Source organism: Epinephelus fuscoguttatus, linkage group LG24, assembly GCF_011397635.1.
Source record: "Epinephelus fuscoguttatus linkage group LG24, E.fuscoguttatus.final_Chr_v1".
Classification (NCBI taxonomy): Eukaryota; Metazoa; Chordata; class Actinopteri; order Perciformes; family Serranidae; genus Epinephelus; species Epinephelus fuscoguttatus.
Window position 1 is genome coordinate 9,253,070 of NC_064775.1, and position 23,880 is coordinate 9,276,949.

The window sequence follows — 23,880 nt, forward strand, 5'->3', positions numbered from 1 at the left end:
AGTCCTTCTGCGATTCTCGTAAGTCGGCCTGTTCTTCACCGTCCCCGTCATCTGACGGTTAATGGCCTCTTCGTTTGAGAGGACAAAGAGGGCGCGCAATTCTTTGTCTCCCCAGTTGCTCATCTTTACAGTGTCTGTCAGGTTTGTGTTTCCCTCTTGCTACTAGCTGCTCGCTAATTCCTGCTATCAGCTGTTTCCTGTTTATCCACCGTCAGTGGGTCGCACGTGCAGCGTCATCAACAGCCCCTCCCACAAGTCTTCAACAGCCCCTCCCGTTGCGGAGGGCCGCCTCGTTCTTTTTAAACTAAAAGGTTCCTCCAATATGTCTACCCTACGAGGCGGAAAATTTGGCACCTCGGATCAACTCGCCAATCCGGCTCTGTGTGTCTAAACGCTCGCAGCTTGCCGGCAAAACGGCCCAACATTCGCTGAAAATCTGGCAGTGTAAAAAGTGTAAAAACTAGTAACTCATTAATTTGAGTCGAATTAGGTGTATTTTGAGACACTCAGGCATAATTTCTCATTACTTTGAGATATTAAGTCAGGATGTTGTGATAAGTCATAATGACTCACACGATGTCTTTGTTTTGCTTTTTTCATCACAATGGTTGACATGGTTTTCCATAATTTTTAATGCTGGTGTATTTAAAATAAAAACTTTTTGGCTGGTAATTAAGAAGCAAGTCTGTTTTTACTCTGTGTGCTTTTTCTTTCTGTGTAACTGAATATTGAGAGGAATTTGACCTCCCTTTTGCCTCCTTCAGACGCCATATCAGAGGAACATGCAAACATTTGGGGGACATGGCACACTACGCTTAAACCAGCGCTCAAGGACCAAGTATACACAGGTAAACTGTTTCAGTCGGTCCAGGCCCAAATCTTATCCCTAATGGTTAAAGAGCCAGAGCAGTAAGTGCTCAGCTACTGGTGCTGGTTATTAACTATAAGGGAGGAACGAAAGCTGGAATGAAAACCTGCAGGGCACTTAAAACAAGGCGCAGCACTGAGCGCATTAGGCTCATAATCACTGCAGTTTCTGTGATTATAGTTGCTGGTCATTAGAAACCAGAGCCCTGCTGTTTTCTTATTTATCTCTAGTCATCTAATCAACAACTGACTCAATTCATTAACTAGCTGGGAGGGCAGAAACTCTTATTCGAAGGAAGTTGTACTTAAATGAACTCTGTTTAAAAAAGGAACGATAGAGAACTCATGTTTTTATTTATTTCTCTATCTTTTCATTAAAGACACAATAAGATCTGCCAAAAGGTTTGTCAATAAAGATTTTTTCGTACCTTTATGTCAAGCATCAACCAGTTATGGATGTAACCCTAGTTCTTCATTAATCTTTAATAAATTCCGCTAATGTAGTTGATGTTTTGTTTCTAGGTTCCCATGGCAACATATCAGAGGGAAGCTCCCGCAGCTCACAGGAAGGTCTTGACGGACTTCACGGCGACGGCAGGCAGAAGGCATTGCTTCAACGGACTCAGACAGCGTCTGGCATCACAGAGTGCAGACCCCACCCCCCGGTGACCAGAGTGTGCATCAGCCCTCATGTGGAGGCAGGACAACCGCGGCTGCAGCTCAACGCCAACCCTTCCATCACGTCACACCTCAACAGCACACATCGAGCAGGCGGGCATGGACTCAACTCGACCTCCAGACCTCAAGGCGGGGCGAACACTGGTGACGGTGGCCCCGCTGTGCTTAACGACAGCCGCTTTCCTCCCCCTTATAGCGCCCACCATCGACTGGCTAGTTCGCAAAGTTCACCGCAGCTCGGACCGGCTCAGCGGCCCCCTCTACAGCAGGGGAGGCTGAGTGCAGCGCAGAGTAACTCAGCCTCGACAGCGGAGAACCAAATGTCGCCACATAGCCCGGAGTGGCAGGACTGGCAGAGGGACCGGTGGCAGATCTGGCAGCTGCTGTCTTCGGACAATGCCGACGCGCTGCCTGAAACACTGGTGTGATGTCCGACCATGAACTCTAGCTTAATCTCTGTAGAGATTTCACTCAAACGACTGAACCCCTCCAGTGACAATCACTCCTTATCCCTACCTTCATTTCATGTTTTCTCTCAGAGGCCTTCCATCCGTTCATCTATGAATTTCACCCTTCCCATGAACCCCCTGTGCTTTTCCTGCATCTTAGCGCCATGGCGTTGTTGTTTACGTGTTCAGCTGCTGCCTTATACAGACTTTTACATCCAAGAGCCACTAGTATTCCATGTTTCGAATGGATGTTCAGACGTTGCTTCTGTGTGTAGCCCATTATGTTTTGATTTGGGAGCATTAAAAAAATGCCCGCCAGAAATACCTCAAAAAACTATCCTTTCACAGCTCCTCAGAATGTTACCACGACCATATTTTCTATTCAGCAGGAGTTCGGTCTTCATATCTCAATGGAAATCAATAGGAAAACATTTGTTTCTGTAGTTACATTTTCATTTCATCATTTTAAAGTTTTTTTTTTAAACCTTTTCACCATACAGACACTACGATGTACCTGTTAGTAACTGCTGCTAAATGTAGAATTTTTGTGTGCGTACTGGTGATGTAGTTCAGCCACACAAATGTTAAATTACTTTTTTCAACATCAGATTATGTTTGATGTATATATACCAACATACATAAACAATATATATGTAAAAATTGACATGTAAAGTATGTAATTTGCCAACCTACCAAAAGAACGTCAGTCCTTTAACTGGCAGTCTAAATGTTGGTGTTCGTCGGACTGCTGTTTATGTCTTCAATATTGAATGTAGATGACTTCATTTATGGCAAAAAATGCTTCGACCTAATTGTAAAGCTGTAAGTTTGCTTATGTGCTCTCGCCACGATGTGCCAAAGTCTATTTTTTTTTTTTTTTTTTTTTTTACTTCAGGATATTTATCGTGCAGTTGTGTTCATTTTACCCAGTTGTTTTGGAAAAAAAAACTCAAGAGCTTGTGACACTGGCAGGTTTGGTTGGAAAAGTAAGAAGGTTCAATTTTAGACAAAAGCATGATGTCATCATCAGAATGGTGTGAAGATCACATGTCCAACTATTCATAATACAGCATAGTGTGCGCATACAAATGCTGCAAATAGGGCTGGGCAATATATTAATATTATATTGATTGTGATATGAGACCAGATATCCTTTTAGATTTTGGATATCATATACAGTCTTTTCCTGGTTTTAAAGAAAGCCAACGCCGAAGTGCTAAAAACTGCAGTTCCTCGAATGGCCACTAGAGGCTGGCTCCAGGAACCCATTACTAAAATACCCAACAGTACAGCACTTTATAAGGGCATGGCCACTCTGAGTGACAGGTGGGTGAGGTCCCTTGACAAGTCGCTACCATGGCAACAACATTGGTTAGGGTATGTAAGTATGGCGTAATGCCAGATTCACAGAGTATAGGCGTCGCTGTAGCTGTCACTATTTGAGTGTGTAACACCAAAAAAAATTGGTAACACTTGAAGTTATCTACATAAGAGTGACATAACACTGTCATAATATGACACGGTCATGAACCAAGTGTTATGTACATGTCGTAAACGTTGATGACTGCTGTCATTGACTGTCATTCGGTTATTGTAATGACAAGTTGACATTGTTTGGGTTGTCTTGATTATGACAACTTGACATTAATTAAAGTGACATTACCAGAAGATGTCTTTGTCATAACAAGTGGACATAACATTTGTTTGGGGTGTCCTTATAATGACAACTTGACATTAACCAGGATGACATTACCAGAAGTTGTCTTTATGTTAATGTCAAGTTGTCATAATCAAGACAACCCAAACAATGTCAACTTGTCATTACAAAAACCGAATGTCACTTAATGACAGCAGTCATAAATGTTTATGACATGTACATAATGTTTATGACAAGTTCATGACAGTGTCATGTCATAATTATGACAGTGTCATGTGACTCTTATGTAGATACCTTCAAATAAAGTGTAACCAAAAAGTCTTGTTCAGTGTTTAGTTGTTCTTAAATCCCCTCTAAGGAGTCTGTTGGTTAGTTTTTGGGGTAACTTAATTTTGCTTTCACGGTTTTAAGCTAGTTTTTCAGCAAAACTAGCAAAAAAAATAGCATTAGCGTCGTTACAGTCAACCATAACTGTAAGCAAACCATCCTAACCAAGCTAGCAGCTAGCATTTGCCATCACCATCTTGGATTTTTGGAGCAAGAATTGAGCGTATTTACACAAGATGGTGGAGACAACCCAAAATGCCAAACTCAGTGGGTGACGTGGTGTCTCTGATTTTCGTGAACTTACCAGACTGTTCTAGCTGTTCTATCTTTTGCCTTTACCCACTTAGTCACTATATCCACATTACTGATAATTATGAAGCAAAAATCACGTTGTCGCAATGTTGATGTTGGGCTATTTGGTCAAAACTATCGCAATGTTTGATTTTCTCAATATCGCCCAGCCCAAACTGCAATAAAAAAAACATATGTGTAAATTGTAATTTGATTTATGATGTTTTACATTCTATTTGGTATCCAAAAATGGCCAAACCTTGAGAATTATTTGGATGAATTCTTTGACCTAACTCCAGCCTGGAACTTTCCGTGTTGGAAGTTCACTGTATTTCCACTGAAAGTATGACATTTGCTAAGATCACAACCTGATCAGAAAGCTATGATTATGGTGGTGAATGATGATATCAGCAGTAAATCCATTCACATGACTGATCCAGTTTATTATACCTCCCATGCTCGACTGAATACGGGGTGCACACTCATTACCTGTCAGAGGCTTGAGGCAGTTTTTTTAAGAATCATTAAAATTCACAGAGATTTAATGATACTGCAGTGTTCCTACTGAGGTGCAAGAGAGAAGAAAGTTTGTTCATGTCTCATTTCATTTGCAGTATTGTTGCTAATGCAGATGGGGAATCAAAACCGTTTTGCATACACCCACAACCAAATGTCCAAATCCTCTCAAATGTCACAGTCAAGTGGGTATTTGCTGGCAAATATTTCACATTTTCTCAAGTTATGGTGTCATATTTGAGGCCACGTCAGCAATATATAAACTTTTTCCCCCTTTGATTTGCAAGGAAGTGACTTTGAGAAGTCACTGGAAGAAAGCCACACAAGTGAAAGAAGTGGAAGGACTGTGGTTGGGCCTATGGCGCCATCTATTGTCAGCCCATGTGTATGAGCATGTTGCTGCTTCCCACAGTTCACTGTTTCCATGGGATCAATGTGTGCTCAGTTTAGAATCAGTTAGCTTGTGATTATAAGCACCTTTTTGTGAAATGTGTAAATCCGTGAGGGAATAAACGTGCCATAGGTCTTGCTCTTGAAAGTTGTTTCTCCATGCGTTGCTCAAGGCTCATATTTTGTGAAGATTTTGTATTACTTTGTTTTCTGTCGAGTGTTGTAATATATAAATACAGTATATCAATTTTTATTCAAGAAGAGAAAAAGAAAAAAAAAAGATGGAAAGAATAATCCCAATGGTCCTAGCTTTGTCTCCCCAAACCAAGACCATGTTTGTCTTGTTGACTTCACTATGAAACTAAGAAAAACTTAGTGTTATGGTGTTTATTGTTGGTATTTTTGGTGGGGTTTACTGGGTCCAAGTTATAATGGAATGTCTGGTCATTGCTTTTGTACTGCGTGTCATCAGTATGCTACAATGGAATTAAATATGATAAAGTTTACGCCTGCTGTTGAAGTCACTGCTTTGGGGGAATGATTGACCCTGTTTGGAGACAGAAAACAAAAGTGAAAGCTGTGCACCACAGCCTTAGGCTGGATATAAATAGTGGATGTATCCGCCGGGTCTGATGTGTGAAGCCATTCTTTCTGATGTCCAGCTGGAGGCGATTCCACTGGTTGCAAAAAGAGGTCCGGCTGTATAAAATGTAAAAATGACCCTACTTTTCTTTTGATTTATTCCCCCAGTAAACATTTTCCTGATGAGTTTATGGTCTCAGCTGCTATTATCAAGTCTTCAATATGGCATGATGTTCATTTTATAAATTATGGTCCCATTTACAGTTAAATGGATGATAAAGCAGGGTATGCATTAGGGCCAGATTACCTTGAGATTAATCGACAGATTAGTCGACAATGAAAATAATTGTTAGTTGCAGCCCTAGCGTCCACTATAGCTCCACCATCTCATCTAAATATGGTCACTTCTGGCCCCAAAAAACCAAGATGGCAAAGCCAAAATAACACATGCAAGACTTCAAAACAAAAGTTCACTTATTTCTATACAGTCTACGGTCACAGCACAATATGTCATACAGACCTAGTAGGATAATACACAGTCTATAGACTGTATAAAATATTGGACAACCATTTTGAAGCCTCTAGTTTTGCATTTTGGCCATCGTCATCTTGGATTTTTGGAGACAGAAATTACCACACTTGGACAAGAGTGTGGACGTACCCCTAATGCTAGCTGCTAGCTTGGTTAGCATGCTGCCATTTACAGCTATGGTTAACTGTGATGAACACTGATGCTAATTCTAATTCTTGCTACCAAACCAAATTACAATGTGCTAGAAGGAAAATCGCTTTAAGCCTTGATAAGATTTAAACAGGTGAGTTTTTAGCCTCAGGTGTTGCTGCTTAAGTACAGTCTTAGCATAATACATCATTGCACAGTGGCCCAACAGTTTGCCATAGATACGACTAGAGGTCTAATCAGTCAGGTTAACTTTAAAAACACCTGCGGAGTTGTGTGCTGCAATTGTTAATGCTATGATATGTTATGTATTAATGTAAAGATGGTGCAGTGTGACATGCATACAGCCACGTAACATATGAGAATATAACTACACTGTATGTCATCATGCAAGCTGTGTGACAGAAATCAGATCAGATATTGTGACATCCTGAAACTGACCTGTCCATCATCTACCACACAATGTTCAAAGTCGCTTTCTAGTTCAATCTTTGAGTCTTGTCCTTCTTACAGACATGAAGCCATGTCTTAAAGTTGTATTTCCTTCTCAGGGGGATGCTGCCATTACTTCTGAAGTCAAAGGTCACCAGTTACTTTAAAGGGGAGACAACAGATGAAAACAGTTTTGTTCATGTCATGGTCAACTTTGACATTTCGGGCTGTTTTGCTCTCATAACATGTCTTCCTTCAGACCAGTGGAAAGAAGACGACGACATCCAAAATAGAGGTGTTGAGGTCTTTACTTTAGTTTAGATTTCCTCTCTGGAAATGTATACAAAAAGCCAGTATTTAACAATATAATGCCTTTTTTTCACATCCAATTTAACATTTCAGATAACTTGTAATACTAAAAATAATTGTCTTGATGTACGCAATCAACTACAGAGGTTTCATGGTACCATATTCCCCTGTAGAGTGTTGCTTTTGGTCTAAAATTGTGTGGGATTTCACAGTACATATCTGTTCAAGGCCATTTTGTTCTTCTACAAACTCTGAGCCAGAAATCTCCACTTCAGTAGCACCTACAAACACCAAATTCTCCAGTAATATTCCTATCTCTGCTCTGGTGGTTTTTATGGAGTGGTTTGTTCATTTATTATTCATAGCCTAACTCACAGAACTTTTCTTCCTAAAAATATGGCCAAAAAAAAAAGGATTTTTATGGCTATCGGCAATATTTTCTTAGAATTTTGAACCTCATTTGCATATTTAAAGCCAAAATTTCAGGAAGAAAATTGTCTTAATGTAAGTAATCAACTGGGGAAGTTTCATGGTGATGTGTATTATTTAGAAGTAACTACATCAACCTGTACTGTCTCCCTAAAGAGCCCTCAAGTATCCTAACTCCTGGGTGTATCTGCCTGCAGTGCAGAGTTGGTTCTGGGGATAGCTGGGACATTTTTTGCTGGTGGGTGGCCGACCATTTTTGTTTGTGTGGTGCGCGGTTACAGCAGTATAATCTTTGCCTTGGCGGTCTACTTACGGATTCACAGAGCTCTCTCGCTTACTCACTCACAGTGCTCTAACTGATCAAGATTTTCTTCCATAAAAGTTAAACTCACTTTTTGATTTGAAACTGAGGAGGGAACACAAACTCGTATATTTCAAAGAACTATTCAGAGTTCCTGCTGCTTCTCTATGTGTGTCTCGTCTCCATTATTATGGCAGCTTTTTGCTTCAAGAGGAGATCAAAGCGAGATACAGAGTAGAGACTGCTCATAGTTAAGAGGTAAGGGAAAGAGAAGGAGATTCAGACATGAAGGCTCCTCCGCCAGTTAGCAGATCAGTGACAAAAGCATTGTAAGCCTGGGAGTCTGAGAGAGAGATGTCATCCTCGCCCCGTAACCCTGACGGCTGAGCCTCTGGCTTCAGATGCAAGGACAAACAGAGCGAAATCTCTGAGTCACTCGACTGTAAATGTCAGCGTGAGTGAGGCGTGAGCAGGCGCTTTCAAAGTCTCACCTTCAGAAACCTGACGGAGCGAGGTGCGGCGGTTGGAGCTTATAGTGCGTAAATCCCCTTATTACACCTGAAGAGGACATGCGTGGGAGTGAAGTGGTGCAAAGAATAGGGACAGTAGTCGAGTGAGTGATGGAGAAATGTCAGATGGTCAGATGAGTCATCTCTCAGAAAGGCAGAACATTACATGCAGGGCCTTATAACAACAAGTCTGTGCCTCCAACAGAGAAGATGACATCCAACTTCGAACAGCAAAAGGTGAATGCTAATAAACACAAAGCTGTTCTGGTGCAAATGTGGTAATGGCTCAAGATGGGAACAAACCAGCTCAGCATTACAACACACCAAATAATAGAGCTTCTTTTGGAAAAACTGTGTCACAGTCCTGCAGGGGAACTCCAGGAACTACAACCCAAGGCCCTCCTGCAGCTGCTGTGGTGGTCCACTGTACTGAATGTGCTCCATTGTACACTATTAACTCAATTAATGTTTGTGTTTGCTTGATTTTTTGGCAGCTAAATGGAGCATCTTGAGCAACTGTGCTTCATTAAATGTGCTGGAAAGAAAATCCAGCTCAGAAAACTGAATTTAGTGCTGGATGTGGTGGTTGTAACTCCCCAGTTGCACCACTAGAGGTCAGTCCAGAGCTTTGGTTGCCTTTTTGAAGCAAAGTTTGAGATCAAGGTCAAATAAAAACCCATTTCTCTCTCTCTCAAAAGACACAACTGATAAAGAAAGAGTTACATAAAACGAGGTGACAAATACAGGTATAACAAAGTTTTACAAAGTATTGTGATGTTGTGGTTTTGTGAGGGAGAGAGAATAGAGGGAAGATTAAAAAGATTTCATGGCTTCTGGTTTCAATTCTCCTCAGCCCTCACAGACCCCGAGAGAAGAGGAATTAGCTGCTAGCAGACCATTAGACACATCGGGAGAGGTAATGGATGAGCATTTGGGTTTCTACCTCTGTGTGTGAGGGGACAGAGACTAAGAGAGTGTGTGACTGACAGATGAGAGCGAGCTTATAATTGAAATAGTGGCAACGTGCAGTATGAACACTTGCCTTCTGCGAGGATGGTCTCAGGGAATAATGAGAATAAATTTGATTTCTCTCACTCGCAGCTTATCAGAGTTCAGATCAACTCGAAGTCTGGAAACTTTGGAAAGTAATTAGAATCTCTTCTTGGATCTCCCGATCTGATGCACGCTGCACAGAGCAAACCGAGGACCTTTATATTAGTTGCATTTTTCTTCCACCCTCTTTCCACTCTGCTCCCTCTGCTATTTATCTGAGGAAATGCGCTCTCATTCCGGCGTCCATCCCTCACAACACCAATTAAAGCATTTGCTGTGTGCTGTGTGCCAGTGATGTCTGAAATGAGCATGTCACGTTCTGCTCGAGGAGGTTCTGATTAATTGTGATCAGTGGAAAACGGAGAGGCAGTTTGTTTCAGATACTGTACTCTGAGTGCGCCTCTTCTATTTTCTTTTGTCCCCCCGTTTTTGTCGGCTTCTGGAAGCGAGCCTGATTTTAAATAGAATTTTGTGGACCATGACAACAAAACAAAGCTGCTTTATTTCAGTGGCTAATGACTTGGCCCGGAGTAACGTTATCCAGTTGGCCAAGCTAAAAGACAATTTGCCAGAAAAATACACATGCACAAATAGGTATGCATGAACTCATCCACAAAGAGACACTTGTAATTGCCAGTACAATGGTTCAGACCCACTCCTGGAGGGAGTTAGGAATTCATGCATGTCAGTAAACAAGATTTCAGTTTGTTTTATCACATTTTTGGAGGGCCATGTGAGGTAGTGCATGTTTTATGCGCACCACAGTGAGAGCAGCGTGTGCACGAATAGTGTTTTTTGTCAACACATGCAGAAAACACATGGTGGTACACACACACATACACTCAACCTGAAAGGAATTCGTACCCACGAGGTCCTCATTAGCAGGCACAGTCGACTCATTCTCATCGTGCGTTGCTTTCCAAAAAGTGGCCTGGAGATAGAAACGTTAGGAAACCTGAAAAAGGTTCCTGACCTGGATTAACCCATCTGCAAATCATTGTTGAATAAATCACATCACTGCTTCATGTATACAGCGCATTTTCTCTCATGCATCAATGATGGCAAAGAGAAGGTTAAGCTTTATAAGTACATTTCTCAGTTACATATTTCCCTGAAAGGAACTGTGAGATCACTCACCTCCACCGAGGCCACTATCCAAAAAATGTTCTAACTAACTGGATGAGCTTCAAAAACTGAAGGAAATATGTCTGCTTTCATTCAAGTCAGTTCAATAATCACAATTACAGAAGATGAAAGGGAAAGTCCACCCCAAATCATATTTTTTGTCCATTTTTTCAAGTTTGCAGGATATATGCAGTTCAAAGCTACAGTTAAGTACAGATTTTCAGGACATTTAGTTTAAAGTTTAGCTGCAGGCCAAGGACAAGGTGATGAGTATATGTACAGATCAATGATTTAAAGGGATTATTCAGATTTAGCGACAATTTCCGTCTTTTAATGCCAATAAATCACACGAAAAGACCCAAACCAGCAATGAGTTTAACCTACTAACAAGTATGGAACTGGGGCTGTGTGGTACATGACAGCCTGTGGAAGTACAAGTATTGTAAGACGGGTTAACATAGTAGCCCCTTTTACACTGCCAGATTTTCTGCGAATGTTGGGCCGTTTTGCCGGCAAGCTGCGAGCGTTTAGACACACAGAGCCGGATTGGCGAGTTGATCCGTGGTGCCCAATTTTCCGCCTCGTAGGTTAGTCATATTGGCGGAACCTTTTTGGTTTAAACAGAACGAGGCGGCCTTCCACCATGGGAGAGGCTGATGATGACTTGTGGGAGGAGCTGTTGATGATGCCGCACGTGTGACCCGCTGGCAGTGGATAAACAGGAAACAGCTGATTGCAGGAATGAGCAGCTAGTAGCAAGAGGGAAACACAAACCTGACAGACACTGTAAAGATGAGCAACTGGGGAGACAAGGAATTGCGCGCCCTCCTTGTCCTCGCAAACGAAGAGGCCATTAACCGTCAGATGACGGAGACCTTGAAGAACTGGCCAACTTATGAGAGAATAGCCAAAGGACTGACCAGCCGCGGCTTCCCTCCCACGTCACTGCTTACGTCACACGCTGAGCTACACATTTTGTCACTTGCTCACGCCCCCCATTGCCCCGAAAAAGCCACATTCTGTATAAACAAAAGTAGGTAGGTGGCATTTTGCTGCACTCCCCGATTTTGTTTTTATACTGACAATGCTGAAAGAAGACTGATTGGGCTTTCCTGCAAATTTGCACAACTCCTATCTAAAAAGGGCTCGTGTTGGTCCTGGTCTTTGCAGGAAGAACTAGCTCTATTATATCTAGCTCCATTATATTGGGAAAAAGGCAGATATATCCAAAGTCGATATCTCCAGTACTTGCCAACTCACACCAAAACAATCCAACTGATAAATAGCACCACAGGTAAGAGGAAAAAACATGTATTTCTGATTTTGGAGGTTAATTGTCCCTTTAAGACTGCTGATATTCTGAAATGTTCTTCCAGCAAAGACCAAAACCAAGAATGTGTTGGTCCAGCTCCAAATTCCATCTCACAAGACTCGTTGGAAGGTTAAATTCATTGTTGGTTTTGGTCTTTTCATGTGAGTCGTTGGCATTAGGAGATAAGAATGTTGCCAAGTCTGAAGAATCTCTTGAAACCATTTAAATTCCTTGATGTGTACAAAAACCCACCACCTTGGCCTTGGCCTGCAGCCAAACTTTGAACTAAATTATCAGGAAATTTGTAATCTACTGAAGCTTTTGAGATAGATATGTGTCAAACTTGAGAAAAAAAAATGATTAAAAAAAATGGGATCTGACCTATGACCTCATTGGTGGAGGGTTTCAGGCATGTGTTGCTTCTGTGTGGGTGAGAGACTTTGACCCAAAATTGAATGCTGGTTGAGCTTAGTGTGCCAATCAAGAGTTAAGTGCCACCACAGATGGGAAAAGCATCAGAAGGCAAATACTATGAGCTAATGATGTCTGTTTTTCCAAAGAGCAGATGAGTCAAGATGACTGGGGTAACAAATGGTACTCAAATGTCACAACTTGAAAAATAATGGGACAACAACAAAACAAAAATGGACTGTCAAAATGTCCTCTGACGAAAGCCACACATGGTTATGTGGTGTCAGACCTCAGGACACTACAGCTTTATTCCTCCCAGTATGTGTTCATTCACGAGTGTGACTACTGTAGCCATGTGACAGGAGGACACTGTCCAACCAACCATGCCATAAAGTGATCTGCCCTCAGGAGCATGCTGGCATGCTATACACATGTTCACACACACATACATCAACACCCACTCACAGCCTTTCTCAGCAGCGCATACTTATAGAACGTAATGGGCCAATCAATTAAACCACATGGCTCTGTTCTATAGGAGATGCTGACAGATAAACTGCCGTGGTCAATTTGTTATTTCCATTCAGCTGGGTTTCTAACAAGGTCATGCTTCGTTGTTTTCTGTGCTGGCGGGCAGTGGTCTCGTCATGCAACCGATTTCTATTGCCATTGATTCTGATCTCGCTTTTGCATGATGGAAAAAATGTTGCAAACAACCCCCCCCCCCCCCTTCAGTGCCTACAGACACATGCTTCCAGGCCATTTAAATATACAAGGCACAGGTGCAACCAATGAGCAGTCAGTTCATTTCAGTAGAAAGTGGAAGCACTACAGATGTCACTGGAAAAAGGCGATGATAAATGATAAAAATCTGGAATATATATTCCTAGAAATTGGTGACATATGCAGTGTTGCGCTTCTTTCTTCCTGTAAATGAAGGTCATTACACTTGCTGTTATATTACTTTTCTGTCAAACCCTACAAAATTGGTAATTGTGCACTTTCTCCTCAAAATTCAGACTTCACGTGTGGGCCTCTGAGAGTATGTCCGGGTAATCTCTGGTTAGTGTAACTGAATCTAGATAGCTTGCAACTTTAGTTTTTTGCCTGGGGGTTTTCTTTTGCCTGTGAGTAAAGAAGGAAGTAATATAAAAAGCGCAAGTATGGGTAAGGACGCTGGTTGAGGTGGTGGATGGGTCAAACAAACACAGGACTTTCTCCAGGAGACCAGTGTTTGTCCGGTATGAAACAAATTAAACTTTGAATAATTTTAAGGTACGTTGTCACCATGTTTCTTTTCCTAAACCTATGTAACTGAACATTAAGGACAAATGACGCCCAACCATGATTACTTTCCTAAACCTAACCTAACCTAACCGATAAGGGCACTAATTCTCTGGGTGCTAATTTGTTAGATATCATACAAACAGTTGTATGAGGAAACACTGATTGTGGAGATAGGCGACACGTCATGCACCACATATCCAGCCACAAGCTTCATTAGGTCTTTGCTGCTTGTAGCCTGCAGCTCTGCACTATTATGGGCCATTCTAAATAGATATTACCGCTAGTAAGACGGTAGGAAGGACAGGGAGCTGTGCAAAATTACGCAGCGACACTTCATGCCACGCCTCTTTGAAGCGGTTCTACCAGTAGCGTTCTCGTACGAACTCAGAGGACTACGAATTTCGAAAGACTGACGAAAGAAAAGATGGCTGCGCCCTATGTTTACCGTAAGTGGTTATGATCTTTACTATTATTTTTACTATTTAGCAAATTTGAGTCTTCATTTTAATTACTCGAACACATTATAACGCCTTATGGGAATGCTTTATGATGTCTTCTTGTGCGTGGAATATCGTGCTGAAAGTAGCTAGCAGTGCTAATGAGAAAGGCTTGCTACGTTCGAGATGAAGATCTTGATACTTCGCGACTGCAACAGCGACGACTGCTTTCTTGGAGGCATCCATCTTTATTTACGTTTAGGTGGTAAATGGTACAAACGCAAACGGGAACGCATACGGCCAATTTAAACAGGAAGTTGCGACATTTTATGACATCATCGTGGGTCTCACCGCTCATAGCAACGTAAATGGATCACGTGGTTAAAATCCAGTTCTGGTTGTTGAGCTAGTGTCGGGCCATGTTGTTGTGCTGTCAGTTGTAGTAGGTGAGGTGTTTCAGACCGGAGTAATATTATTAATGTAATGCACAACTGCCCAACACTAGACATACAGCCTATATGCATTTTCAATGTTGATTACACCTGTGAGCTAATAAGATTGATTAAAGTTACATAGGCTCACTTTAAGATTAAGGTTAGACATCTTAAACACCTGGTTTTATTTGCTAACTTGGTTGTTGTTTTCTTAGGGAAAGATTTGGTTACAGTTTAAAAGTCAAAAGTCACAAATTAATTTGAGGTCTGGACAAGCTCCACACATGTGAACTACCTCTATAACATAAGGACATATGCAGAGGATCTTAAAAGCCAGATGTGACGGATATCACACTGAAACTCTGCTGTCCTTGAAGACTGTAATTTCACTCCATATCCTGTAAATGTGTGTCTGCATGGTGATTCATACTGGAGCCATGTGTGTGTGGGAGAGAGAATGTGAGGGATCTTTGTTAGTCATTCATAAACTTACTTGAATAAATTATCGTAGCTGAATAAAACATTTGAATTATAAATCGCAGATGAAGAGTAACCTTTTCGGGGCTGTTAAATTAGTCAGCCAAATCAGCACAGTTTAAAATGTGTGGTGATGCAAATGAACAGGAGTATCATCATTTATGAACCTTAAATATTACTTTTAAATGATTTTAGCTCCTGTGACTGTGTGTGTGTTTTTAAGAGGTGGATTTCTACAAACATTTCTTTTAGCTTTTTTTGGTCGGTTGCAGGCAGATTTTTTTGAGTCTCCAAAAAGACCTTTTGAAAATCTGGATGAACTGAGCATCTAAGTGCGCTTTTAACCGATGAGCCTCTAAGCGTGGCTGCCAGCTGGTTTCTGTTGAATCCTCGGCTGTGCTGTGTGCAGAGCTGTGATAGTGAGAAGATCCCGTCTGTAGTCGGTCTCTGGCACATCATCACAGCTGTTTTCGATTCCCACAGCATCTCGCGATACCGCTGTCCAAAGAGAGCTCCACCGAGGTCACTTCACCTCACTTTCACCTGCTGGCTTCTAAAGCAGGACTCAGTCGCAGTAAGAGAAAGCGTGGACCGGTGCCATGTTGATGCAACAGTACCGCCACTTCCTCTTGGTCTCCCTTTGGCGCTAGAGGAGTTTGATTTCTCAGGAGTGATACCTGTTCATAGCCTCAGGCAACCGGGTAGATCATTCACCAGCAACTGAAGGACTTATCAGGTGTCGCTCTTGCTGTAGTGGGTTTGCATTGCAATGAGGGTGAGAGGGAGTGAAGGGGGAATGTTAATGCCTCAGCAGGTTCAGCAGTGAAATGGTTCCTCCATGACATCGTTCTTTCAATCTTTCTTTCCTTCCTTTTTCATCCCATGCTTCCCTGTTTCCCTCCGTCCTCTCTCAGCACAGCACACTCAACAGTTTCTCAGATCTTAACCACGAATTTCATGGTTTTGTCAGCGCCGTTGAACACTAACAAAAGAAGATTTGGATAAATTCAAACAACTAAAACATTGCCCACCACCACTGGTTGTAGTAGCTAAGTTTCACTTTGCCTTCTGCTTTCTCCAGTGGTGGTACAACACTACTGGTGATTGGTTGATCAGTGAAAGAGCAGAGATGGCTAGCCTCACAGTGAGAAGCATCATCTGAGAGACTTATGCTCTGTCTCAAATCGCGTACTTCTGTACACTTAATATTTTGAGTGCATAAGTGCGTTTTTTGCACTCTGCACCACTATACTGTCGTCGGGTATAAGCCAGCAGTACGTTTACTGGGTTAATTTAGCAGTCTGTAATGATTTGGTACCATGAACGATAACACGAATGCTAATGCTAGTTTGCTAACTAGCTAATTTGTGGTTGTCATTTCCGGTAAGTGCACAATGGCCGTGTTTGGTTTGAGACAACACTACCCTGTCGAAATTTGTGCACTAGCAAAATTGGCGACTAGCAGACATACAGACATAGTTAGCATCTTTTATGTGTTTATGCTGTTTGTTAGCTTGTAACAGCAGCGGCTCACATAAATAGTCGAAGGAAGCTCCAGGATGCGGTCAACATCCAAAAACTGCATACTCTACCATGTTTGCCGTCAACAATTTCACCATTCTAATGCAAACTCCGCACTCGATACTGACACATCGGCTTTGCGCGGGAGGATTCAGGTTTCTCTGCAGGTGTTGTGTCAAAGTCAAACAGCGATTGGCTTTTGTATTAGTGATGTACCAAATCTGGTTTGTGTTTGAATCTCAGATTTAAGGGATGTGCACAAACATTGCCCCCTTCAGTCCCAAGTAGCAGCCTCTTGGGCTGAAATATGAAGCCAACATGGAAACCAAAAACTGCAGTTCCTCTAATGGCCACTTGAGGGTGGCTCCAAAAGCAAGTCAAGCCCCATAGACCCCCATGTTAAAATGCCTAACTTTACAGCAGAAATAAACATGTTTACAGCCTGATACAAAAAAGTTTTTGGTCTCTATAGCTGATTTTCCTGGTCATGACAACTGTACAGGGGTATGCTTACATTTTATTAAGGCTTAAAGTTACGCATAAGTAAGTGCAGGTTGCTTTGAGTGACATGCTGTCTACCAATAGTGTCCTCGGCTTCGCAGTCAGATTCACCCCTCGCTTCTCCACAGCTCCAGCCTCTCGCCCAAATATGTCACTTCTGCCTCCAAAAACCAAGATGACAATGGCTGAAATGCCGAATTTGAAGCATCAAAATGAAAGTTCACAACCCAATGGGTGACATCACGGTAGCCACGCCCACTATCTTCACAGCCTATGGTTCATTCTGGGGACCAGACATCAGGACAGACAGTCTTTGAGGGAGTTTAGTCTTGACCAAAGTTAGTTTCCATTACCCAGTCCCCATACCCAAACAGAGATAACCCTGATGACATCATCAGGAACATTACTCACACAGCTACAAGAGACCACTTGTCAGGTAACCATAAAAAGATGCTGCTTTAAATATTTCAACAAATGACCAATGCTGTCTTTTTTTAAACAAAGACAACCTCAGCACATCAGATATTGATATACCAAGAACTCTTTAAACGCAAATAGACACATTATAGTTAATTAACTGTACAAAGGAATGAATTCAGTGCTTATATGCAGTTGTTTCACCTTCCTATCACACAAAACGGTGATCAGTGGAAAGATTTTAGCGCTGCTCAGGTGTGAAGGTGCATTTGGGACTGTGTGTGTTCCCGCGCTTCTATCTTTGACTGAACCAGTTTAAGGTTGAGACCTCCAGAGACAAGTTAGGCGCTTTAATTCTGGCTCAGCCTCACTTTTACAAGAAGCACTGTAAGATTAGGAGAAGTTTGTGACAGCCTTGAAGGGTGAGATACATCCTGACTCATCTTTGCATTTACAAAACCCTCCTCTGGCGTCTCTCTGTGCTCTTTAAAGTCACTTTGGTTGTTGTCATCTCCATCCCCTGCCCTCATTCACTTATAATCAATGTGCAATCAGCTCCACATCTAATTCGGAGGCCATTAGGTAGCCGGCTTCAGTAATGGTCTGGAGCAGAGATAATACACTGATTGAGGCTGAGTTATCCTCATCTCCTCTGTTAGGAACCTTTGCACGCACACATTATTTAAAGTCCGTGCCTAATTACACGTTATGAAAAGACATTAGGGGAAACCTACTAAAAGCCATGAAGCATTAAATGTCAAGTTCATTAAAAATCTGCTGCCAGTATTTGAGTCATTTTGTAATAACCGAGTTACGCTTATTGAGTCCCCAAAGTTAGATTTAATGATGATTGGAGTACTTCCAAATATAGATCTGTATCTATTACTTATGTTAGATGGATTTTTACGCATTTTTGATACAATGTGATGCAACCTGGGTTCATGCCATGTTTCATCATCTGGAAGTTAAATAATTGAAATTACAATAGATTGTAAAAAAAAAAAAAAATCCCAATAAATTTTGTTTGCTTAACTCAATGACATTCGGTCAAATTGAGGGGCTTTTGGCATGGCCCGACTGAGATATGAATCAGCTATGCATTATTCAACATGGTTAACATTATTAGGGATGGTACGGGGCCACTCGAAATACCACAGAGATTTGAGAATGGAGAAGGCAGATGTTTTGAAAGGTTTTCTTATCTGAAGTTTAGTTTGGGAAAGTTGAATTCCCCTGTGTGTCCTGTGTCTGAGTCAGAGAAGAGTGAATGAGTGAGGGATGAATAATGCAGGTCAGGATCCTATTGTTTGGTGAAGGCCCTCTGCAGCCCAGGGCGCAGCACAGGAGACTTTGTGAAATATTGATTCACCACTTAAAAGTTGTTGTGTGGATGTTGGCTGGCTTGTAGGATGCGAACGATGCTTTTCCCTTTTCTTTTCTGTATAGACGGACACACTTCAGGTCAGGTAGGCTCTGATTTTGGGTCTTCAACACTTCAAAACAAGACATAAACCACATTAGCCAAGACTGACACATTAGGGATGTGAAATGCTACGGATGCAACAAAACTGATACTCGACACAAGCCTCTGTGTTGCATCTAAGCTGGACCAGATTTAGTGGAACAAAAGCCTGGATGTAAAGGCAGTTGTTAAGAAACATTAGAAAAGACCCACTCCTGAGGCATCTGATTAATCATTTATCAACCTTTTTTGACATGACTGAGGTTGATGAAATTTGCTTTCAGTGCAGCATGATGATCAAAAGCTCCAGGCTTCTCTTTCAGTGGGCCACTGTGAGATCTTATTTCCGAAAAATAAATCAGTAAAATTGTGCGATAGCTAATGACGAGGACAATTTTTGGTTCCTGTTTGAATGGTGCCATGAATTGCAAGTCAGGAAAGTCGCAGTCTGTTGTAAAACTGTTGAACTATTAGACAGTTAAAATACGTGATTACGGGGGCGTCGGTAGCGTAGTGGATAGTGCCAACGTCCCATGTATAGAGGTGATGCCACGCTGCAGCGGTCACGAGTGTGACTCTGGCTTGTGGCCCCTTGCTGCATGTTGTCCCCCCCACTCACTCTCTCTCCCTATTTCACACTGTCCTGTCCATTAAAGGCAAAAAATCTCCAAAAAATAATCTTTAAAAAAAAAAAAGAATACGTAATTCCTCTCCCTGAGGCTACGATGCATGTTTGTTTTGTACGTCAACCAGCACTGGCTCCTGCTCGTTCTTTTGCTTCTCGTGTAAAGAAGAAAAAAAAAACGTCCAGGAGTCACTGGATATAACACATTACTTAAGATAACGTTACAATTGTACATGGAGCATAGCTAAGTTATCTAGCCAGCTAGCTAGCTAGTGTTGGTGACGCATTGTGGTTTCACACAAAACTAAATGGTACTAGAACTAACCTACGACAGACTGCAACTCTCTTGACTTGCAAAATGATCTTTTAAATTGACAAACATATGTGCGATTCATGGCACAATTCAAACAGGATCAAACAATTATTCGTCTCTTGCCGTTGGCTACCCTACATATTTTCTTCGTCCAAAATAAGTACTGATGGGGGACACGGGAGGGCAAGGGTTTTTCTTGCCTTTTCAAGGTCAGTAATGAACTCTGAATCTTAGGTTTTCAGCTAAAATGGAAGAGACCTTAAAGTGCTCCAATTCCATAAAAATCGGGGGCCGTATTGACAAAGCTTCCTGTTGCTAAGAGTTGCTCCTAGTGACGAAATTCAAAGAAAATTCTTAGAATTTCCCCTTAAAGTTAAGACTAGGTCTGTGTAAAGATAAAAGTTATTCACAAAGCATCTTAGACCTTAAAAGAGCTCCTAAGGTGAAAAACTGTGAGGAGCAGGGAGGAGGACTTTTAAGAGGCTAAAGAGTTTCCTAAGCAGAGGAGAAAATGGTGGAAACACAAAGAGGTCGGAGAAACGGTGATCACACAAACAATGACAACACTGTCAAGCTCATATTGTGATGCAGTTCATTTCATTTCCACTGGGTGTCCACACCTTGCAGGCTCACAAAAGGGTGTGTCTGTGACAACCAATCACACGTGTTAAAAGAAAGAATCACACCGAGCAACAGGGTCAACCACACCTCCTCAGTAAGATAAAACTTTCTGTCCCTTCCTTGCTCAGAGTTGCTCTTAGAACTTTCCTAAATCACTCCTAAGCTAAGATTCAATTCAATTTAATTCAAACTTTATTTCAGACTCAGATTGGTCCAAATAAACAACAGCATAAAAAACATCTAAAAGACATACAAACATCCTCTCCAGTGCCTCCAAAAACTGGAAAAGTACCTACTGATTTTAGGCAAAGCTATAGCCATGATAATTTTGAGACCATCAGTCAAGAGACTTCTTCCTAAAAGTTTTTAGTCTAAGGGAGGTCTCTTAGAGTACTCTCAGAATGTTTGTGAATACGACCCCAGGACTCCATTTGCCAGTGAACAAAGTGATATGACCCACCATAGATTGTTTTCTCAAATTAAAAAAAACCCACTCTGCAGTCAGTCTCATACATACAGTATTCTCCACTGTGGAAGTACCTCATACCTTAGAATTACAGGGACTGGGTTCATGTGTTGATCTAACTTTGATCAGTTTGGTTTTTGTCTCCAGTATTGTTGGACATAGTCAAGTCACAAGGGGCCTTTTATTTCCAGACTGGTTTCTCAGCCCTTGGCAGAATGGCTGCATAACTGGCACTGAAAGAGGGGCAAGATACCAGAATAAACGTAGACAGTAATTAGGGCAAATATTTGATGCAAGTCAATGGAAAAAAGATATTTTACATAATATATGGGTACACATTTACTTGGAACATCCAACATGACTTGACTGCATTTGTATTACCTAGGTGTGGCCATGGGCACAGGTGTTAAAACATGGGGGAAGGACAAATGAAACGATGGGTTTGGGGGTTCTCTGCCAGAATTTTGAACAACGACACTTTATTTCCTGGATTCTAGTGAATTTTAATGCACTGATTTTGCCTTTTCTGCATCAATTTATGGAGTAAATTTCTTTGAAATACTGCACATTACCTTTATTGTACTGTCTTATTCATGTTTAATTCTACTGTATATGGTCTTTTATTGTGTTGTTTTCATAGGTATTATGAAGAATAAGCTGGCAATGTAATAATATACAGTATATAGTGACACATAGCACCTTGAAAACTAGCAAAACAGCCGAGAGGCTACAGTCCCTGAGTTAACAGCACCTCTCAGGCTGAATTCAGTTCGATTTCTGCCTTGCTAGAGCAGTTGTGTGTGACAAAACAGCGGCCCTCTTGCAGTCTGGAGATGGACTTACCCTGCTGGGTGAGCTAACAGCCGAGCCATTCCCATGGGTGAGCACAAAGTGGCCCAGATCTCTCCAGGAGGAACAGGGGGAAGGCGAGAGTAAGAGTGGCATGGAAATGACAGATGACAGGGCAAGAGTGGAGGGAAGGAGAGAGAGAATGTATGAGGGGAGGCAGAGGTGGGGATTGTGGAGAGGATGGGGGTTAAAAAGGAGGAATGAGCAGACAGGAGGTGAAGAGAGGAGAAGTGATGGTGGTGCTATAATTATAGGATATGAGAACCTGGCTGTCACTTCTGCTCCTCTTTTAGCGTGGCGTTACCTCGCTCTGCTACACCTCCTTTCTCCTCCTGGAGAGCCTCTCCTCTTTTTTTTACGGGATACTTTCTAAAGCCATTTTCTGTGCTGCTGCTTTTCCTTTCCTTCCCTTTCATTTTCAGAGTTTACAACTTACATATTCTGACGTTGTAAGACTGTAAAAAGACGAACATGCAAAAAGAGACACTGATAACAAAGTTAGCTGTACCAGTCAGAAGCATTTGGCTCTCGCTGATCCTCTATTTCTGCTACTCAATACATTCCTCCTACATGTCATCCCATTCCTCCCACACTGTGCCCAGCATATCAGAAAAATCAGGCAATCACAAAACATTCCAGCACACGGCTGCTGAATTTGCGACTGGTTTCCAGGGGGAAGTGTCTGCCTTTGCTTTTCTTTGGAAGGGAAACTTACTGACATTTTCATTGTCCCGCAGCCAGCCGGGCCGTGTGTTTATGAAGCCTGAGGAAACTGCACAAAAATGCACATGCCTGCTGTAAAAATTTGGGTTTGTGTAATATAAGCATGCCTCTATTTTCTTTTACAACGGGAAATGAGTCTGACAGAAAAGTGCAGAGATGCCCATGCCATACACAGTGGGCATATTAATATTTCATTGCTGAGCTCTGTCGTTGACTTTTTCCATCTTCTTTTCTCCGTCTTTTCCAACCTCCACTATTCCTTGTAATTTTTCCTTTTTCTCCAAATGTCTTCCTGCACGTTCTCACTGAAGAGAAGAAAAGGGTTCCTCATGAATTACTTAACTGTACGGCATGGGAGCCACAGAAGCTTGTAATCTACGGTGGAGCTTTTTTGGTTATGGCACGTCTCGCTTTACATGGGGTTTCCCCCTGTGGGATATGATCTCTTATATGATCCTCTGCTGTTATTTTCAGCCACAATAAGTGGCGTGGCAATCGAGATGGCAAAGTCGGTCAGCCAGTCCTGGTGATCCTCTGACTTTGCAACCAGTGCCACCAACAGGTCAGACTTATTGAGTTAATCCGCAGGGCATGGTCTGTGTCCACTGCCAATATGCAGTGCCAATGCTGGAAGTACACTAGCCTGACAGACAGTAACCACCATCTTTCTCTGACATTAGAGGGTAAGTTCAGTATTTTCCAATGTTCCCATTTTCCCATGTTTTTGCTGCAGCTGGCAGCTACAAAACAGGCTGCAATGTCACCACTCAAGGCATGTTAGATCATTTTTGTTGGACTAGAAACAAGCCCTGAAATCACCATGACCAAACCCGCCAGACTCCATTCAAATAATTGTAGTTTTAGCATGTATAAAGCCACCATATTTTCACATCTAACTGTGTGAATTAAGTGTGTATTTTTTAACCGAACCAGAGTTGGTGATTGCTGGAGCAATGGAAAGATGAACCAGCACGGCTTTCTGTGAATTTTACTTTCTTTCCATTGACTTTGAATAAAGTGCGTTTGATGATGATAAATGATCATTTATTTAAATGTAGTCTGGTGGCTTTGGTGCTATCAATTTCAGGGAGGTTTCTGGTTAAACAAAAAGGTCTAACTCTGTAGGGATCCCTTCCATATATTGTCAGGCATATGAGCCATTCAGTGGCCAAAACAAACACTTGTAGTGGACATAAATTTACGATGTGCTATTGCTCCAAGAGGTTACACTTAAGGTTAAGTTTGGTCTCGTCTAGTTTCAATCTTTTTTTTTTTTTTTTTGGGGGGGGGGGGGGGGTATAATAATAATATGATATCTCTCAAGCACACCTGAGGTTGACAAAGGTGAGTCAGGTCTGACAGTGCAGAGCTGACCCTCACATGTTGAGTCAGAGATGTGCTAAACCGGCACCTGTAGCGAGAATAAACCC

General features: G+C 41.8%; 1 protein-coding gene across 3 annotated transcripts in view; it reads left to right on the top strand.

Moving 5' to 3' along the window:
* Window positions 1-2,882, top strand: part of LOC125885148 (rho GTPase-activating protein 6-like) — a 98,527-nt gene extending 95,645 nt beyond the window's left edge. For all 3 annotated transcript variants that reach the window (XM_049570631.1, XM_049570633.1, XM_049570632.1), the window contains exons 13-14: window positions 765-848; window positions 1,390-2,882. In XM_049570631.1, the coding sequence (XP_049426588.1) occupies window positions 765-848; window positions 1,390-1,973 (668 nt within the window). In that variant the 3' untranslated portion in view covers window positions 1,974-2,882. The remainder of the gene's footprint in view (window positions 1-764; window positions 849-1,389) is intronic.
* The last annotated feature ends 20,998 nt before the right edge of the window (window positions 2,883-23,880 follow it).